Source organism: Scardinius erythrophthalmus (assembly GCF_964197995.2).
Source record: "Scardinius erythrophthalmus genome assembly, chromosome: 7".
NCBI classification, from domain to species: domain Eukaryota; kingdom Metazoa; phylum Chordata; class Actinopteri; order Cypriniformes; family Leuciscidae; genus Scardinius; species Scardinius erythrophthalmus.
Window position 1 is genome coordinate 31,966,095 of NC_138227.1, and position 17,993 is coordinate 31,984,087.

Consider the following 17,993-nt stretch of genomic DNA (forward strand, 5'->3'; position numbering starts at 1 on the left):
TCATTGTTATTAGAATTATATTAAACAGATGAACACTGACCTCAGAGACATCACACTTTCCAAAGCCAAATCTGATACACAGTTAAGTCAGCCAAATCACGTCTCAACACAACCCATCTCCCATGAAATGCTGCAATGTAATCTCAAGACTGAAAACCATAAACACTAGATAGAAGATTAAACTTCAACTAGTGAATTAACCGGATACTAAAATTCTCAACAGAAATTTGACACCACAACAAAAACTGAAAAGCCATTAAACACCTTCCTTCATGTTAAAAATATTGCATAAATACTAATAATTATTATTTAAAAATGAATAATAATTAAACAATGATGTAGCCATTACACTTCTTCACATCCCTCTCAATGCTCTTTTGCTTGTGATAATTTCCAAAATCAGATCCACACCCACTTCCCCAAGGTCTGTGTATACACATTTACTATCTTGACAAACTAGTGTAAATATCATTAGGGACAAGACTCCAGCATATACATGATAATGTAAGCATATGCATTTCCTTCAGCATGAGGCTTATTCAGTTTACTTTTGGTGTGAAAGGTTTATTAAAAAACAAGCAGGCGCAGCCCAGGTGAGAAAGCGTTGCGCAAAAGTAACATAGCACATTACTTTCTATAAAAAGTAACACAGTTAGTTACTTTTTTACAGAGTAACACAATATTGTAATGCATAACTTTTAAAAGAAACTTTCCCCAACACTGATTATTATTATTATTATTAGAATATTGTGGTGCTTTTATGTTGTTATTAATAGGCTATGAATATGAATTATGTTTCATGCTGGGAAGCGCGAGATGGTCATGAGGCCACCTCAGCATAATCAAGTGAAAATTTAAAGAAACGTTTTTCACCATGGTAGGATTTGTAATTTCACCATCCTGCAACCAAGTTATTTGGTCCAACAAAATACCAAATCATTGCCATTGTTCCATGTTAAAAAGATTTGTCAAACCTGCAGTGGCGATGACCACGTGTGGCCCCGTCCCGTAGCTCAAAGAGACAATTTTCTTCCCACACAAGATGTCGATCCGCCTGGGCTCAATGGAGCTCTGCGTGTCCCCGAGGCCCAGACAGCCACTGCAGTTCGTCCCAAGTGCAAACACCTGCGGGCGGACACACAAACACATGAGTTTGGGTACTAATGGTTCTCACATGAGTTTTTCAATATGGACCATGTGCCAGAAATACTAAACAGGGCAAATTACAGAGAGAGCGCAATCCCATAAAAACACAGATGGGATTGTCTAAAGTTCTGAGGGTGAAAACTTCTTCCTCTGAGTGGATAAAATTCTCCCCCTTCTACCATGTGCTCTCTGCGATTCCTCCTACAGCAACTACCACAGCATGTCAAGGACAAAAGGGGTTAAGACATGCTTTTTTTGGCCGTTAATGGTGGCATATTAATTATGCCGCTTCTTACAAGATGTAATATAAATCTATGGTGTCCCCAGCATGTGTCTGTGAAATTTCAGCTCAAAATACCCCCCAGATCATTTATTATAGCTTGTCAAATTTGCCCATTTTTGGGTGTGAGCAAAAACACAACTTTTTTGTGTGTGTCCCTTTAAATGCAAATGAGCTGCTGCTCCCCGCCTCCGTTCAGAAGACGGCCGATCCTTTACACGAGCTTCGGATACTCCGGTAATAACAAAACACACGAATAATCTCACTCATCCAAAATCTCAGAAATGACCAGGAGCGATTGCAGACTTACAGAGAGACTCAGGAAGAGGTTGCAACTTTTAGTCTGGCACCTGGACGTTTCTGAATGGTTAATGGATACATTTATGCAGTTGTTGTGGAGTTACATTGATTCATGTCATCAACTTGTATGTACAGTCATGTTTAACTTTTACACAAATTGACACAGTTCCCTGAGGTCTTTATTTTGGTCTAATAGTGTTCAGTGCTCGTCTGTGCAGCAACGACAGAACAGTTTGCCTGCTTTGCTCCAACTTTTGCCATTGCGTTAGAACTGGTTACGCCGTTGTTGTTTGCAAAACCAAATGGTGGCGCCGTGGGTGGAAACGTGCAGAATAAGGGGCAGTAATATTATAATAAGTTCCGAAAAAATCTGATTGGCTTGGTGATTTGACATGCTTGCAGAGAAAGGCTAACAAAAACAAAGTTACTGGGTTGTCACTTTTCACGTTTTCTGGGTTGGTAGATGCACAGGGGACACGATTATAGCACTTAAAGGAGAACTCCGGTCAATTTTAACATTGAGCTCATTTTTTTGTACATTTGGAGTGCTGTCAATACAGAGAACAACGACAAAAATCGGTCACGCGCGTGATCATAGGTACTAAACCTATGCGTGTGAACTCGGCAATCGACTACTGTGGACTTCACCCGAAAACAGGATGTAAACAAAGGTATTTGCGCTGGCTTAAATAACATCATTTTTATACATATCTTTCACATCTACTGCAGTCAGATCCACTCGTGTTCACTCAGAAGGAATCACTCACATTTTCTGTGCACTTGTAATGACACATCAAGGATGTTAAGAGGCTAAAAGCAGGCTTACTACTTGCCCCATTGAAGTCAACAGGGTGCAAATTTTAAAAATAGAATAACTCGGTGTAGGCAACACCGATTTTTGTAGTTGTTCTCTGTATTGACAGCACTCCAAATGTACAAAAAAATGAGCTCAATGTTAAAATCGACCGGAGTTCTCCTTTAAGCATGGAAAAAGTCAGATTGTCATGATATTTCCCCGTTAAATAATCTTAAGAGAGACAGAAAATAAAATATGATGCAGAGATGACGAATATTGGATTCGACAGTAATGTCACAGTTTGAGTAACAGCGTTTTTACCATGTGTCACTATTGCTTTGTCTGTTACAGATCGTTTTATATGTACTCACTTTACTGTAAATGATGAAAGGTGAATATTAGAATGACATTCATTCATAATTTGGTTATTCTGAGGTTTTCAAAATTTCACAGAATTCACACGTGGTTGAATATCATTTTAATATGCAAAACTGTTACTCATAGCAGAGGGCGTTTACTACGGCACATCTATCAAAAAGTGTGAAAGAGAGGGTCAAAAACAGGAAATACAGTTCATGACCCCTTTAAATACTCTCATCCCATAAATTGTGTCTGAAAGGGAAACCTCAAAGGTCAGCCATAAAAATAACTGTGTCCACGCCTTTTATCAGGGCTAGTTTGTCACTTAGTGTCTTCCAAACATTCGTTTTTTAACACCAAAAGAGGGTTTGCGGATAGTTACGGCTCTGATTGCTCCTTCTAGTGTAACTACAATCCTGTTTACACAGCATTCTTAAAGGCACTGTGTGTTGTCACTTTAGCACTTGATCCCTGCTAATGTGTTGAAACAACGTGAAAGAAACTTTCTCAAGACTTGTTTTGATGACAAAACCTTTGTTGTAAAGGTAAATGGTACCTTAGCTGTTCTCCATGTTTTGTTTTGTTTTCTATTCAAATATCTATCTAAACTAAAAGGAAAACAGAGCTAAAAAATGAAGTGTCCAGGCTCAGGACGTGCACCAAAGCTCCTCTCAGGAAGCAAACAAGGCTTGTGTTAGTATTACAGGCCTAAATATAGCCTCATTCTATCTGCTTATCAGCAGCCCAAGATCACTCTGGCTTTGTCTCTTTCCTATCTGTGCAGGGCTCGACAAAACTTTTTTGTCTGCTGTAGACTAGATTTCTACTTACCCTGACACTTTAATGCACCAATTCAAAAATTCTGCTGTTACGGCCAATAAAATTGAATATGGGTCAATGACGTGACGCCTACATTTTCTGTCCGATTGCATTTTTTTCAGTTAAAAACGGATTTAAATGCTTAAAAAGATACCATATATATTTAGTACCTCTCCCATGTATGTACTCACTTTAACTTTTCAAAAACCATTAGTTATTTGTAACTTTTCTGTTAAGTAAAGTGTCAAAATATCTTGTGGTGCGACCGTCCGGCCATAGCTGCTGTTTTGGAAACGTCTTTGAAATTGCTCGAAATTTATTCAAATTTATTTTAAGTGTTTTTTAATCCTTTACAAAATTGCAAAGCATTTGCATTTATATTTCCATCATAATATTTACACAAACTTTGTCCGATGATGTCCATTTTATGAAATATCATGCGGTGCGACCATCAAGAAACTACCACTTTGGGACTTTTATGTTGAAATCCATTCAAAGACAGGAAGTTGCATCATATACCAATTTGCCAAAGGACCCATGGAAGCAGCAAGCAGGTTTGTAACTCTCTTTTAATTTTAGAAAAAAATTACCTTTTTAACAGCTGGTATGTAGTTGCCACATTTGGTCATGTGGTATGAAAACAATGAACAATGAATTCATATGGATGAATGGTACGAAAACAATGAATATTGTCCACAAATATATATTTTTATTATAAATGTCATAGTGACCTTTTGTGGGAAGCTAGCTTGTTTTGTTTAGGTGGCCAATTCTGTGCCTGTAAATTTTGACTGAATTTGAAAATATCATGTGGTGCGACCACTGCAGTGTTATATCATAGTTCATGATATATATATATAGATAAGTCCTAGATTGGCAGTTTTTGTGCTTTTATATTCAATTGATGGTTTATATACATAAAGTACTTTATTTTAGTATCATTTGGAATAGATTTTTATGAAATTTGGGTCATCTTTGTACAATAAATTTGTACTATTTATTAGTAATTTATTATGCATTTATTTATAACCTTTTTAATCTATTTTTCCAGATGCCACTGCCAAGCAAAATAAAAAAAGAGAGAGAAATGGAGGACTGCATCTAGTGCTTACAAGGAAAGGAAAATATGGCAAATGCTGTGTTAGACCTTCCACCGCCATCTATGGAGAACATTCCAGCAGTTCTGGTCGATGTACAGTACCAACCCCCCCCCCACCCCCACCCCCTAGTTATTTATATCTTTTGCTGTAGAGTGTCAGTGGGAAATATCAGTTTGCATTTCCAAACATTCTTTTTGACATTAATTGTAATAATCCAGTGAGATTTGTGTATGCACAAGGAGTCTGACAACAGCCGGTATGATCTGATCTCACCATCATCGAGTCCGTCTGCGATTACTTGAAGAAACAGAAACAAGTAATAAAAACTCAGTGAGTGTTTTAGCGCAATTTTCTCACGTCATGGGATCACAACACTAAGAGATAGTAAATCTTTTCCTGGATTTTTTTTGTGCGTTCCCGAGATTAGACCTTCCTTAACATAATGCCGAAAACCCGAAGTCTCTAGCTGGTCTGGTTGAGGAGTAGATAGAAGTGCAAGATTGGTTGATTGCAAAGCTACAGTACTGTGAAAAGTACTGGCACTTGTGTTAAAATGCTGTAAAGTGAGAATGCTTTTAAAAAAAATAAAATCACAAATTGAATTTATTTATGATTTAACTTCTATTAACGAATTCAAATCAATATTTGGTGTAACGACTCTTGCGTTTAAAACGGCTTTTGTCCAGGTACACTTGCGCATAGTTTTTCAGGTAGCTTTGCAGGAAGGTTTCTTCAACCATCTCGGAGACGTTCCCGCAGTTCTTCTGGATTTGTCTCAGTCTGTCTCAGTTTTTTTCTGTTTCTTCATGTAATCACAGACGGACTCGATGATGGTGAGATCAGATCATACCGGCTGTTGTCAGACTCCTTGTGCACAGTACTGTAGATGAAGCATAAGAGCAGCCAGAAAACCCAGGTCAAGCTGTGATAGACCCCACACCTCTGAATGAGGATTTTAATCCAGAGAAGGAACATTTCTTCTGCTGAGAAACGTAGCAAAAGACTGCAGACAGAGAAGTGTAAACTGAAAAGGCAGGTCTTAATACTGAGGAAACAGCTAGCAGAGATGAGAAAACAAAATGATAAATTCAGAAAGAGTGAGAAGAGGTTAATGGCAAGACAACAACTAGGCCTACGTGAAAAATTCAAGCAAACCGTAAGCAGAGAGAAAGCAAGCTGTTATCAATTTGCTGTCCAGAGATGAAACTTTAAAGATACACCAGGTTTTGTATTCACAAGCTGCACAAATTAGTCATAGGGAAGTGTCGTGCTTCTGCAAGCATGCAGAACTAAAGACATGTTTATGTTATTTTCAGCCAGTAAAAGTAGACCTGAGGGTGCCACACTGAGGATCCCTCAAGCACTCCTGATCCACCAAGGGAACAAGCTAGTCTTCAAGACTTGAGTGGCAAGTTTGTGATTGTAACCTATGATGAGGTCAGGTCCTTGAGGTTGTGGGAGAGGAAGTCCAGGTTAGCTCATGCGGCGGCAGTCGGGTGAAAAGAACTTATTCATGTGGCCACAAACTCCAGATGTCATTTTCTAATGTAAGAAAGATGTTCATCTCAGAACATGAGCCAGCAACCTCTCACTACTCTAAATTGAGCAGCCAAGATTGGGCAAAGTTCAGAAATAACAATTAAATGTTTGTTCACAAGGCCACTAACAGTTTGTGATGAGGCATGATTAGCCTATACAATGTTCTGATCAAAATGAAATCAAAATGTATTAATTCCATCCAAGTTATGTTTGCGATGATTTTCATAACAAATGTTTATAAAATGTTGGTTCATAAAACTTCTGTGAAATTTTAATAAATCTAGTTTAAATCTATTCTTTGTATGAAATGTATTGTTTACTGATCTCTTTAAATAGATTTTTAACAATATAAGGTCTTTGTGTCATTTGGAGCGACCACTCATCATGTGGTGTGACCAATAATAATCTAATTTCTGTGGCTGAAATATAAATCACTGATACAGTATGCTTAAGTGAATGGTATTTTTAAAACATTTTTTATCAGTTTCATGCGATTTGCAGGAAAAATAAGTCTGTTAACTGCATTTAAGAAGGCGACTGAAATTGCAGAACAAAAATATGAGATCATTATATACAAAAACTCAAAAGAAATGCAAATACTTTGTTTTTAAACACTTTAATTACTGAGAACGTTTTTTTTTTTTCATTTATGTTAAGGAAATTAATTCATTTTAAGATTAATAATCACGGTCGCACCACATGACATTTTTTAAGACTACGGCCAATTCATCTAGATGAAAACACACTAAAATCACTTAATTTAAAATCTAAAAAATTTTTTAAATAATTATTTTTTGTATTTTAAAATTGGCCTGTCAAAAATCCTTGTATGTCATTGAACCATATACTGTCTAAAACTGTAAATAAAAAAATATATAATATAATATGTTAATAAATGTAATCCGGACTCACTACATTCGCCATGTTGTCATTATCATGTGACCTACCAGCATTAGTTATGTCTCTAAACTGCCATTCATAAATCCTCTCCAGCGGCCTCATGGGATAGTAAAGCACTTCACAATCTCACTAGAAGATGTAGGTTATCCGGGTACTTTTCGCCCACTCTTTTACGGGTACAGTAAATTCAGACATACTTCTTTTGTCACATACTGTTTTTCACCTACATATAGTAGGGAGGTATGCGATTTCGGACGCAGCCACAGTTGTCTATGAATGAGTCATTGAATCTTTGACTCAACCGATTCGTTCAAAGCGCTGAATCATTCTGAAACACAGCTGAGTGTTGCTGTGAGATGAGCTATAATTTTCCTGTGATCTTTGTTTGGAACTATTTTCGCAGCAAAACCAGACAATATTGCGTCTAAAATGTAAGTAACTTAACATTAACTACTTGTTTATTGAATTGTCGTGTGAAATCAGTGTCACATTTTCAATCGTGATAGTATTCAGGAAAACACCACTCTTGGTCGTGTGATGTTGCTTAACTGTAACATATGGTATATACATATAAAAACTCCACATTTTGAATATTTACCGCAATATGTTAACTAATGTAACTCATCAGTACATTATACATTATATATTATTATGCACTATTGATCGCCACTTACGCTAAATATAATAAAATCAGATTCATTCTCAAGTTTTGGTGATTCCCTAGTTATTTTTGTAATCAGTCCCCTTCAAAAAAATCCACTTTAATCCGCGTTAATGTGTCGAGCCCTGCTAATAAACAGCATGGCTATATATAAATCTATATATTTAAATTTTCATTAATATTACACACTAAAATTAGCAATATAATAGTTATACAGATTTACTCTAAATTAAAAAAATGATGTAAAACATTCACAGTACTTCTGACTGGTTTGTCATTTTGAAGCTCGTCTTACTGAAGCATCCTGATGTATGTGTGTGTGTGTGTGTGTGTGTGTGTGTGTGACGGAGCACAAGCTCCACCCAACCTAATGAACAGCGAGGATCTGTCCTCATAATGCTTGATCTGTCCAGTAAAAGCTTTTAGCATTACTGCACCTCATCATTGACGGTAACGTAGATGGCCTCGTTGGCAGCGCTGCCGAACACACAGGCTTGACGGACGAGCCGCAGCTCCTCAGGGGGCAGGAGGGCGAACACCGGCCACTTTCCCACGTCCAGCATACTACTCTGTGGTAAAACACATACACTCACGTCAAAGAAAGCTGAAGCAGCATCTCAAACAAACAGTTGCCTGCCTAACTAGACAGCATTTTTAGAAAAGATTAAACTTAATAGCTAAAATAAATAAATAAATAAGAAATTACTCAAATTTAAATAATAATAAATGATTAAAATAAATAAATTTATAATAAACATATGGATAAAACATTATCTAACTTACATCTAACAGTAAGAAAGACATACAACCAATAGGTGTTTACTATTGTGTTTATCAATATGTAGAAAGGTAACGTAACGTTAGAACCATGGTGTGCCTGAAAATAAGTAGCATGGCCCCACAAAAGCACTTCATTGTAAGGGGAAACCCATGAATATGAACTAACGTTAAATCTTTGCATGTGAAATAAAATAATAAAGCAACATAGTTAAATTATATAACATTTAACTTAAGTAAAATAGGTTATTTTACCTGACATAGATATAAAAAAGACATGGCTGAACAAATAATATGTTACCAAACAACAACTTCTACACTAGTTGTTATCAAACACCTAGTCAGGATTAGAAAGTAGCATAAGTTATATGAATGTTTATGTAAATAAACGCGCGTGTTGTTACTCGGCTGTTAGCTAACAAGCTAACATATTTATAACACCTCCTCTGTTTACAGAGATAAAAAACAATCCATAATCTGGTTTAAGACTCAAGCTTAGATGTTAAATGCCCTGTCTGCAGCTGAATAGCAGTTGTTATAACATATTTAGAGGTGTTTGAATGGGTTAAGCTGCTAGCTGATGTTAGCCGGCTGGAGAGATAGATAGATAGATTGACGTCATAGAGAAGTGTCAATCCAACTCACGCGAGGTTTTAAAATTAAAACTCTCTAACTGTTTACCTTGTGTTAATATAAACTCCAAAGTCTTCATTCCTGGTGTCAATAGGTGATGTAGACGTGGAGAAGCGGTCAGTTATGCATGGCTAGGAGAGAGGAGAGCATAGCTGTGGATGTGTGCAGTCTTCTTCTCTGCTAGCAGTGTGTGTGTGTGTGTGTGTGTGTGTGTGTGTGTCATAAGGGTGGATTGTAATCTGGATTTGAGCCAAACTTCCGTTACAAACAAATTACTATGGCAACTACAGTAAAATGGCATGGGTAGGGGTGTAAAAACTACTCAAAAATTATACTTAAGTGAAAGTATAGATAACGAGTGAAAATTTTAACTCAATTAAAAGTCTAATATAGCCTAGCCAAAAATAAACTTGAGTGAAAGTAATAATAATAATAATAAATACAACTTCAACTTTTTAAAGTATTAAAAAAGTAGATGTAACCAAGCAAAATAACAACAAAAGAAAAGCCTCCCTGGTAAGAACATAATAATTATGAGGCATTTACAATATGTTTAACATTTTATAATGTTTATTTAAAACACTAATTGTTTTTGAGATTTATAACATTTATAATGGCCATCAAAATAGGAATATTGTATATCAATATTGCTGAAAAATTTGCATCCGTAGTGAAGTTACCATGGGCCCATCAATTAAACAATAAGTCATACTGACTTCTTCTGAAGCATACTATCTTCAGAGCTCACAAAAGGTCTAAATGTTTTTTTTATCTGCTTCTTTATGGATTATTAATAATATCGTTGCATTAAATCACGAAAAAAAAAAAAACCTCTTTGGATAATAACAACCTGACCATCAAACTTCAAAACACCAATGCAAAATTCTGCTTTGCAAGTCAACATAATATTGTAAAGTTTTTTTTTTTTTTTTTTTTTTTTTTTGAAAATTTAATTAGGTAAAACTAATTGCACTTGAGCAAAGTAAATGCTCCAAAACAATACAGTTGCTTGAGTATCTTACACCCCTCGATATTGGTACTTCTCTAAAACCATAATAAATTGTGGTTAAGTGAAATATTAATGATACACACAGTGTAGCTGTAGGCTCCATTAGACCCACTGACAGAAAAAAAAAAAAAAAAAAAAATATATATATATATATATATATATATATATATATATATAGTATTAGTGCAATGGTACTACCATTGTGGCATAAATGTTACAAAATATATGCTTGGCCAAAAAAAAAAAAAAAAAAAGCTATAAAATGACATATTCACATTGTTTCAATGATCTGTGAATTGTATCTTTTCTCTAGGAAAAAAAAAAAACAATATTAAATTGCTTTTTTTTGTAGCCAAGACTTTAATGTTTGTGTTTAAGGTTTGTGTTATATAATGAATTGATAATCATATTTTTTATTTTTTATTTTATTTATTTATTTATTTATTTATTTTTTAAACAGTGTATCTATTCAGGTTTTAATGTTACAGGCAATGATGTAGACATTCAGATATTCAGAATCATATATTTGGTATCTGAGAGGTGACTGAGGGTCTGACCCATGTCAGGAATGCAGTAACAGCGTTTACTCATTTATCACGGCTTCCAGAGAATAATATGTACTTGTTTTATAATTAATTAATTTGGTCACACAGGCAAATTAAAGGTGCTCTAAGCGATGTCACACGTTTTTTAGGCCAAAACATTTTTTGTCACATACAGCAAACATCTCCTCACTATCCGCTAGCTGCCTGTCCCCTGAACACACTGTAAAAAAAAACGCGGTCTCTGTGGACAGCCCAGGCTCCACAAACGCAAGAAAAACAAACTGGCCCAGCCTGGACCATGAAACATAACAAACAGTGTTCCAGCCAATAACCGACAAGAATGATTTGGGGGTGGGGGGTTAGTGCGCAATATTTAATCATTTAATTTCTGTATTAGAAGTGACAAAATGATTTTACTTTGTATATTTGTTTAAGGTTTTCCCTTTTTTTTTTTTTTTTTTTTACAAATGCCGTCGCCGTCCTGCTTCACCACAAAAGATCTGCAGCAAATGCAGAGAAATCAAGAATCAAATAAGTGCTGTAATATCTCTGTTTGAAAATATTCATTTCTGTTCTTGAAATCCTTGCAAAAAAATAAATTCAATGACAAAAACATCTTATGATCATTTACACATTTGGGTTAGTGTGAATTAAATGATATATATACATACACACACAGTACTGTGCAACAACAACAAATGGTGGTCTAAGACTTCTTTTGTACAATATATGTATATAAAACAAACTATTTCTAGGCATTAACAGACTTCTAGAAATTTAGTGATACTTTAAGATTGTGATAAAATTCATAAATTAAATATTTATGAAGTGATGAATAATTAGTAAATGTGTGGTGTAATTTTAAAACACTTTAAAACAACAGTTTTATTGGAGTGTATTATATGACTTCTAAATGCATACAGAGCTCAGGGATTTTCAAGGCAGGTCATGGAGGGTTCAGTTCCAGCACAGCTGTCTGTAATTTTCTAGTGTTCAGTTATTAATTAGTTTAAATTGATTCAGGTGTGTATAATTAGGGTAGGAGAAACTCTGCAGGACAATAGCCCTCCATGACCTAAACTGAACTTGAGACTGTTTACTCAGTTTTGCATTAACTATAGTGAACCCAAGCAAATAATTCAGTCATTACTTATGTCATTTGATCCCTCTGTTTTTTTTTTTTTTCCTGAACACAAAGGGTGATTTTGGTCAGGTTTGTACTGTTGGTTTACAGTTTTTCTCAGTCGTTTTGGTGCATTTTTCACATCACTATTTACATTTGCACAACAGTTAGTTCAACCACAACATTTAGTCATTTGTGCACATCATAGTAGCAGTTTCTCATTCCTTTCAACAAATTGCAAATGCTTTTGGACATGCATCAGTTGCTTTCATACAACTCTCTGCTGTTTTATAACATTTTCAATTGCTTATGTCATGTCAATCAAAATTAACAATACTTGTGAATGCTGAATAGTCATTCCATATTAAACTAATTGTCCTCATTTCATTGCTTGAGTCATAACATGCAAAAATGTTGAACTAGTTGTCAAAATCTGTCAAGCAAATTTTACACATTTTTTTTAATTGTTTTTTTTCCTGAAATGTCTCCTAAATTGAACAATTTCTCTCAGGTGAATCTCAGCTTTCACTGATGAGGAACGTCTGGATGTGCATGAATGATTACAGTACTATGTATGCTGTATGTTCAGTTCCAATATGTACTGCAATATTGTTTACAGTTGTGCACAGCTCTACCCAAAGGGAGTGTATGTTTGTTAAGGGTGGATTTTTTTTCTTTTGCACAATGCTGTGAACAAATTAGAATTGCAAAGAGCAGTTGTGCACTTGTTTTTTATTTGTGAAATATATGTATGAAACATACATATTCAGTGTCTTGTACTCAGTTGCCTCACTAAATACAGTAATGTGTAACTTTGTGTTTTTCAAATGGCTGTGCAAATAGTATATAGTGCTGTCTTGAGCATTTTCTGGTAATGTCACCAAGATCTGACTTTTTTGCATTGGAAAACATTTACAGAGTAAACTGTCATAATGACAACATGATAAAGCCATTTGACTATCTTCATAAACAATGGTGTCAGGACTTTTCATCTTGATGACACTGACACTTTCATTGACATGAATACTTGCTTTTGAGGAATGAGCTATCCGTTTTGATCAAGTGACACGCTTTTGTAGGTTATCAACTAGGTTTTGCTGTTTGTACTAATTGTTTTGAGAACTGCATTAACTGTTGTGCAAATGTAAATAGTGATGTGAGAAATGCACCAAAGCGACTGAGAAAAACTGTAATACAATACCAGTCAATGGACTTTCAGAAGCTTCAAAAGCATCATCAAATAATGCTAGTAAGCTTCTGAAAATTGGGCTCCATTGACTGATATTGTATGAAACCAGCAGAACAAAACTTGCCAAAAATCCCCTTTTGTATTTAAACAATAAAAAAACAGAGGGATCTAACAGCATGAAAGCAAGTAAATAATGGCTGCATTTATATGTTGAGGTGAACTAACCCTTTCACCCACCAAATATGAATTGTAGTAAATGTATGCATGCATTTTGTATTATAGTAATACCTTGAAGAAATAAGCAGCTTTGAGCGTTTATGCCTGAGACCGTTTAAAAAAAAAGCTTTACAAAAATCAATCACGTTTATGCATTTGGCAGATGTTTTTATCCAAAGTGACTAAATGCATTTATTACAGGGACAATGACCCTGGACCAACCTGGAGTAAAGAGCCTTGCTGATCGACCACTCCTAACCAGTTCAGTGGTTTAGCCCACTACACCACAAAAGTAGTAAAGCTCTAACAAATACACTCACCTAAAGGATTATTAGGAACACCTGTTCAATTTCTCATTAATGCAATTATCTAATCAACCATGCATGGCAGTTGCTTCAATGCATTTAGGGGTGTGGTCCTGGTCAAGACAATCTCCTGAACTCCAAACTGAATGTCAGAATGGGAAAGAAAGGTGATTTAAGCAATTTTGAGCAATTTTGATGGTGGTTGGTGCCAGACGGGCCGGTCTGAGTATTTCACAATCTGCTCAGTTACTGGGATTTTCACACACAACCATTTATAGGGTTTACAAAGAATGGTGTGAAAAGGGAAAAACATCCAGTATGCGGCAGTTCTGTGGGCGAAAATGCCTTGTTGATGCTAGAGGTCAGAGGAGAATGGGCCGACTGATTCAAGCTGATAGAGGAGCAACTTTGACTGAAATAACCACTCGTTACAACCGAGGTATGCAGCAAAGCATTTGTGAAGCCACAACACACACAACCTTGAGGCGGATGGGCTACAACAGCAGAAGACCCCACCGGGTACCACTCATCTCCACTACAAATAGGAAAAAGAGGCTACAATTTGCACAAGCTCACCAAAATTGGACAGTTGAAGACTGGAAAAATGTTGCCTGGTCTGATGAGTCTCGATTTCTGTTGAGACATTCAGATGGTAGAGTCAGAATTTGGCGTAAACAGAATGAGAACATGGATCCATCATGCCTTGTTACCACTGTGCAGGCTGGTGGTGGTGGTGTAATGGTGTTTGAATGATAAGAAACGCGCGAAGTCCTGAATTTACATCGGAAAAACCTTTGAAAGGTGGCGGGGACATGGACGGGATGAGGAGGAGGGAGGGTTCACAGTGCCGGTACCTTCCTGACCCGCTGAACTGCTGGTACCTCCATGGCTCCCTGCACTGCCGGTACCTTCCTGACCCGCTGAACTGCTGGTACCTCCCTGACCCGCTAAACTGCCGGCGCCTCCATGGCTCCCTGCACTGCCAGTACCTCCCTGACCCGCTGAACTGCTGGTACCCCCATGGCTCCCTGCACTGCCGGTACCTCCCTGACCCGCTGAACTGCCGGCACATCGTTGGCTCCCTGCACTGCCGGTACCTTCCTGACCCGCTGAACTGCCGGCGCCTCCATGGCTCCCTGCACTGCTGGTACCTCCCTGACCCGCTGAACTGCCGGCGCCTCCATGGCTCCCTGCACTGCCAGTACCTCCCTGACCCGCTGAACTGCCGGCACATCCTTGGCTCCCTGCACTGCCAGTACCTCCCTGACCCGCTGAACTGCCGGCGCCTCCATGGCTCCCCGCACTGCCGGTACCTTCCTGACCCGCTGAACTGCCGGCGCCTCCTTGGCTCCCTGCACTGCCAGTACCTCCCTGACCCGCTGAACTGCCGGCGCCTCCATGGCTCCCCGCACTGCCGGTACCTTCCTGACCCGCTGAACTGCTGGTACCTCCCTGACCCGCTAAACTGCCGGCGCCTCCATGGCTCCCTGCACTGCCAGTACCTCCCTGACCCGCTGAACTGCTGGTACCCCCATGGCTCCCTGCACTGCCGGTACCTCCCTGACCCGCTGAACTGCCGGCACATCGTTGGCTCCCTGCACTGCCGGTACCTTCCTGACCCACTGAACTGCCGGCGCCTCCTTGGCTCCCTGCACTGCCAGTACCTCCCTGACCCGCTGAACTGCCGGCGCCTCCATGGCTCCCCGCACTGCCGGTACCTTCCTGACCCGCTGAACTGCCGGCGCCTCCTTGGCTCCCTGCACTGCCAGTTCCTCCCTGATCCGCTGAACTGCCGGCGCCTCCATGGCTCCCTGCACTGCCGGTACCTTCCTGACCCGCTAAACTGCCGGCGCCTCCATGGCTCCCTGCACTGCCAGTACCTCCCTGACCCGCTGAACTGCCGGCGCCTCCATGGCTCCCTGCACTGCCGGTACCTTCCTGACCCGCTAAACTGCCGGCGCCTCCATGGCTCCCTGCACTGCCAGTACCTCCCTGACCCGCTGAACTGCCGGCGCCTCCATGGCTCCCTGCACTGCCGGTACCTTCCTGACCCGCTGAACTGCCGGCGCCTCCTTGGCTCCCTGCACTGCCGGTACCTCCCTGACCCGCTGAACTGCCGGCGCCTCCATGGCTCCCCGCACTGCCGGTACCTTCCTGACCCGCTGAACTGCCGGCGCCTCCTTGGCTCCCCGCACTGCCAGTACCTCCCTGATCCGCTGAACTGCCGGCGCCTCCATGGCTCCCTGCACTGCCGGTACCTTCCTGACCCGCTAAACTGCCGGCGCCTCCATGGCTCCCTGCACTGCCAGTACCTCCCTGACCCGCTGAACTGCCGGCGCCTCCATGGCTCCCTGCACTGCCGGTACCTTCCTGACCCGCTGAACTGCCGGCGCCTCCTTGGCTCCCTGCACTGCCAGTACCTCCCTGACCCGCTGAACTGCCAGCGCCTCCATGGCTTCCCATCCTGCCAGCACCACCCTGGTCATTCTCTTCTCCAGCCCTGCATCAGTCTCCAGGATCATCTGTGGATTATGGCAAGGTGAATGCTGTGTCAAAATTCAAAGCATATCCAATGCCACGGGTTGACGAATGGCTTGATCGGCTTGGTACAGCTCGATTTTGTTCAAGACTGGATTTAAAGGATAAAAGATATTGGCAGATACCCTTATCGCCTATACCCAAGGAAAAAACAGCCTTCACAGCGCTGCTAGGGTTGTTCGGGGCACCGGCCACTTTTCAGCGTCTCATGGACAGGATTCTGCGGCCGCGTGCTGCATTGGCAGCATCATATGGAGCATCTGCGTGCTGTCCTGAGAGCGCTGACAGTGGTCGGGCCGAAAAAGTGTGTGGTTAGGCGTGTGGAGGTCAGGTATCCGGGCTCAAATTAATAAGACAGCAGCAGTTGCAACCTGCCGGAGACCCAAGACCCAAAAGGAGGCAGTTCCTGGGGCTTCATTATTCAGACCTCACCAGCACGCTGACTGACCTCACTAAAAAAGAAGCGCCAGATCCGGTTCAGTGGATGAAGCAGTGTCAGCAGGCTTTCACCCATGGCTCCCCGGCCTGAGTCTGGCGGTGGGGGTATGTGGCGAGTGGGGCATTGTTCAGCGAGGTTTGCAATGGGAGAGAGAGACAGGAGACATGCGGTGTGTAAGTAAGTGCAAATGACAAACACCTGTGTCTGGTTACATAATAGGCATGGAGAGACCGCTTAAAAGCCTCTGGGGAAGAGGAAGTAAGAAGAGAGAGAGCGACTGAGGACTCGTGCAGCAGAGCGATTGAGGCAGCAACGACTGTGTGTTTTATGAAGTTTATGAGTTTATGGGAAGTGCAGTGAGCGCGACTTTGTTTTGATTTGTGAATACTGAATAAAAAGCACGAGCCTCAGTAACGCCGACCCTGACTTCATCCTTCCTCATCTTGAACCCTTTTACATATACATTTCCCCAAATTTGTTATATATTTTCTTACAAATTCCAACTGTGCAGGAGGCTGGTGGTGCGACGGCCTGGCATAAACAAATTTTGAAGGAGTGGTGCCACCCTGGAAAAAAGATGTCAGTTAGATATTCAACCAACCATGTTGATTTTTGTTGTTGTTGTTGTTGTTGTTTCAATTCCAATTTACCAATTCTAAATGTAGGCTATCCCATAAATCCTCCTCAAAAAATCCTCACTTAGTATTTTATGACTGAAGAAACACTTCATTTTGGGAATTCAGGAAATGTCATGCATCAACAAGGAAATCACTAGACTGAATCATGTATACCCACAAACTGAGTTTATCTTGGATCAGACAAACATGACTGTGTTATCTGTGCGCACAGCCTCACACACCCGAACCACGCACACACAGAGAGAGAGAGAGAGAGAGAGAGAGAGAGAGAGAGAGAGAGAACGTGTGCTCGAACACCGAATTGATTCCTCTTTTGAGTTTACTTGTGCTTGAATGGACACATACACACACAAAATTACTTCAAAATACCCATCTCGGCAAGTATTCTTTTGGTTATGTCATAAGTGAAGAGTTGAGAAAGAAACCGGATTTGTGTCAGTATATTTGGTCTGTGCATTCAGTCTTAAAGTAACAGCAGCCTAATATTCCTGCTTTTGTCTGTCATTAATGTTAATAAAATAAAAACAACATCATCATCATCTACCATGTTCGAGAGACTATCTATCTATCTATCTATTGATCTATCTATCTATTGATCTATCTATCTATTGATCTATCTATCGATCTAACTGTATGCTTATATGCATCTCTTCATTTGATACCTCAAGCACAAGATCAGG

General features: G+C 39.6%; 1 protein-coding gene across 3 annotated transcripts in view; it reads right to left on the minus strand.

The window, feature by feature from the left end:
- Positions 1–13,670, minus strand: part of rcbtb2 (regulator of chromosome condensation (RCC1) and BTB (POZ) domain containing protein 2) — a 35,782-nt gene extending 22,112 nt beyond the window's left edge. For 2 of the 3 annotated variants that reach the window (XM_081371655.1, XM_081371657.1), the window contains exons 1-3: positions 9,360–9,531; positions 8,339–8,470; positions 975–1,125 (exon numbers count right to left, since the gene is read on the minus strand). In XM_081371655.1, the coding sequence (XP_081227781.1) occupies positions 975–1,125; positions 8,339–8,464 (277 nt within the window). In that variant the 5' untranslated portion in view covers positions 8,465–8,470; positions 9,360–9,531. Of the gene's footprint in view, positions 1–974; positions 1,126–8,338; positions 8,471–9,359; positions 9,532–13,615 lie in introns of those variants that run through there. The other variant, XM_081371656.1, reaches the window with a different exon arrangement.
- Between the last annotated feature and the right edge of the window lie 4,323 nt (positions 13,671–17,993).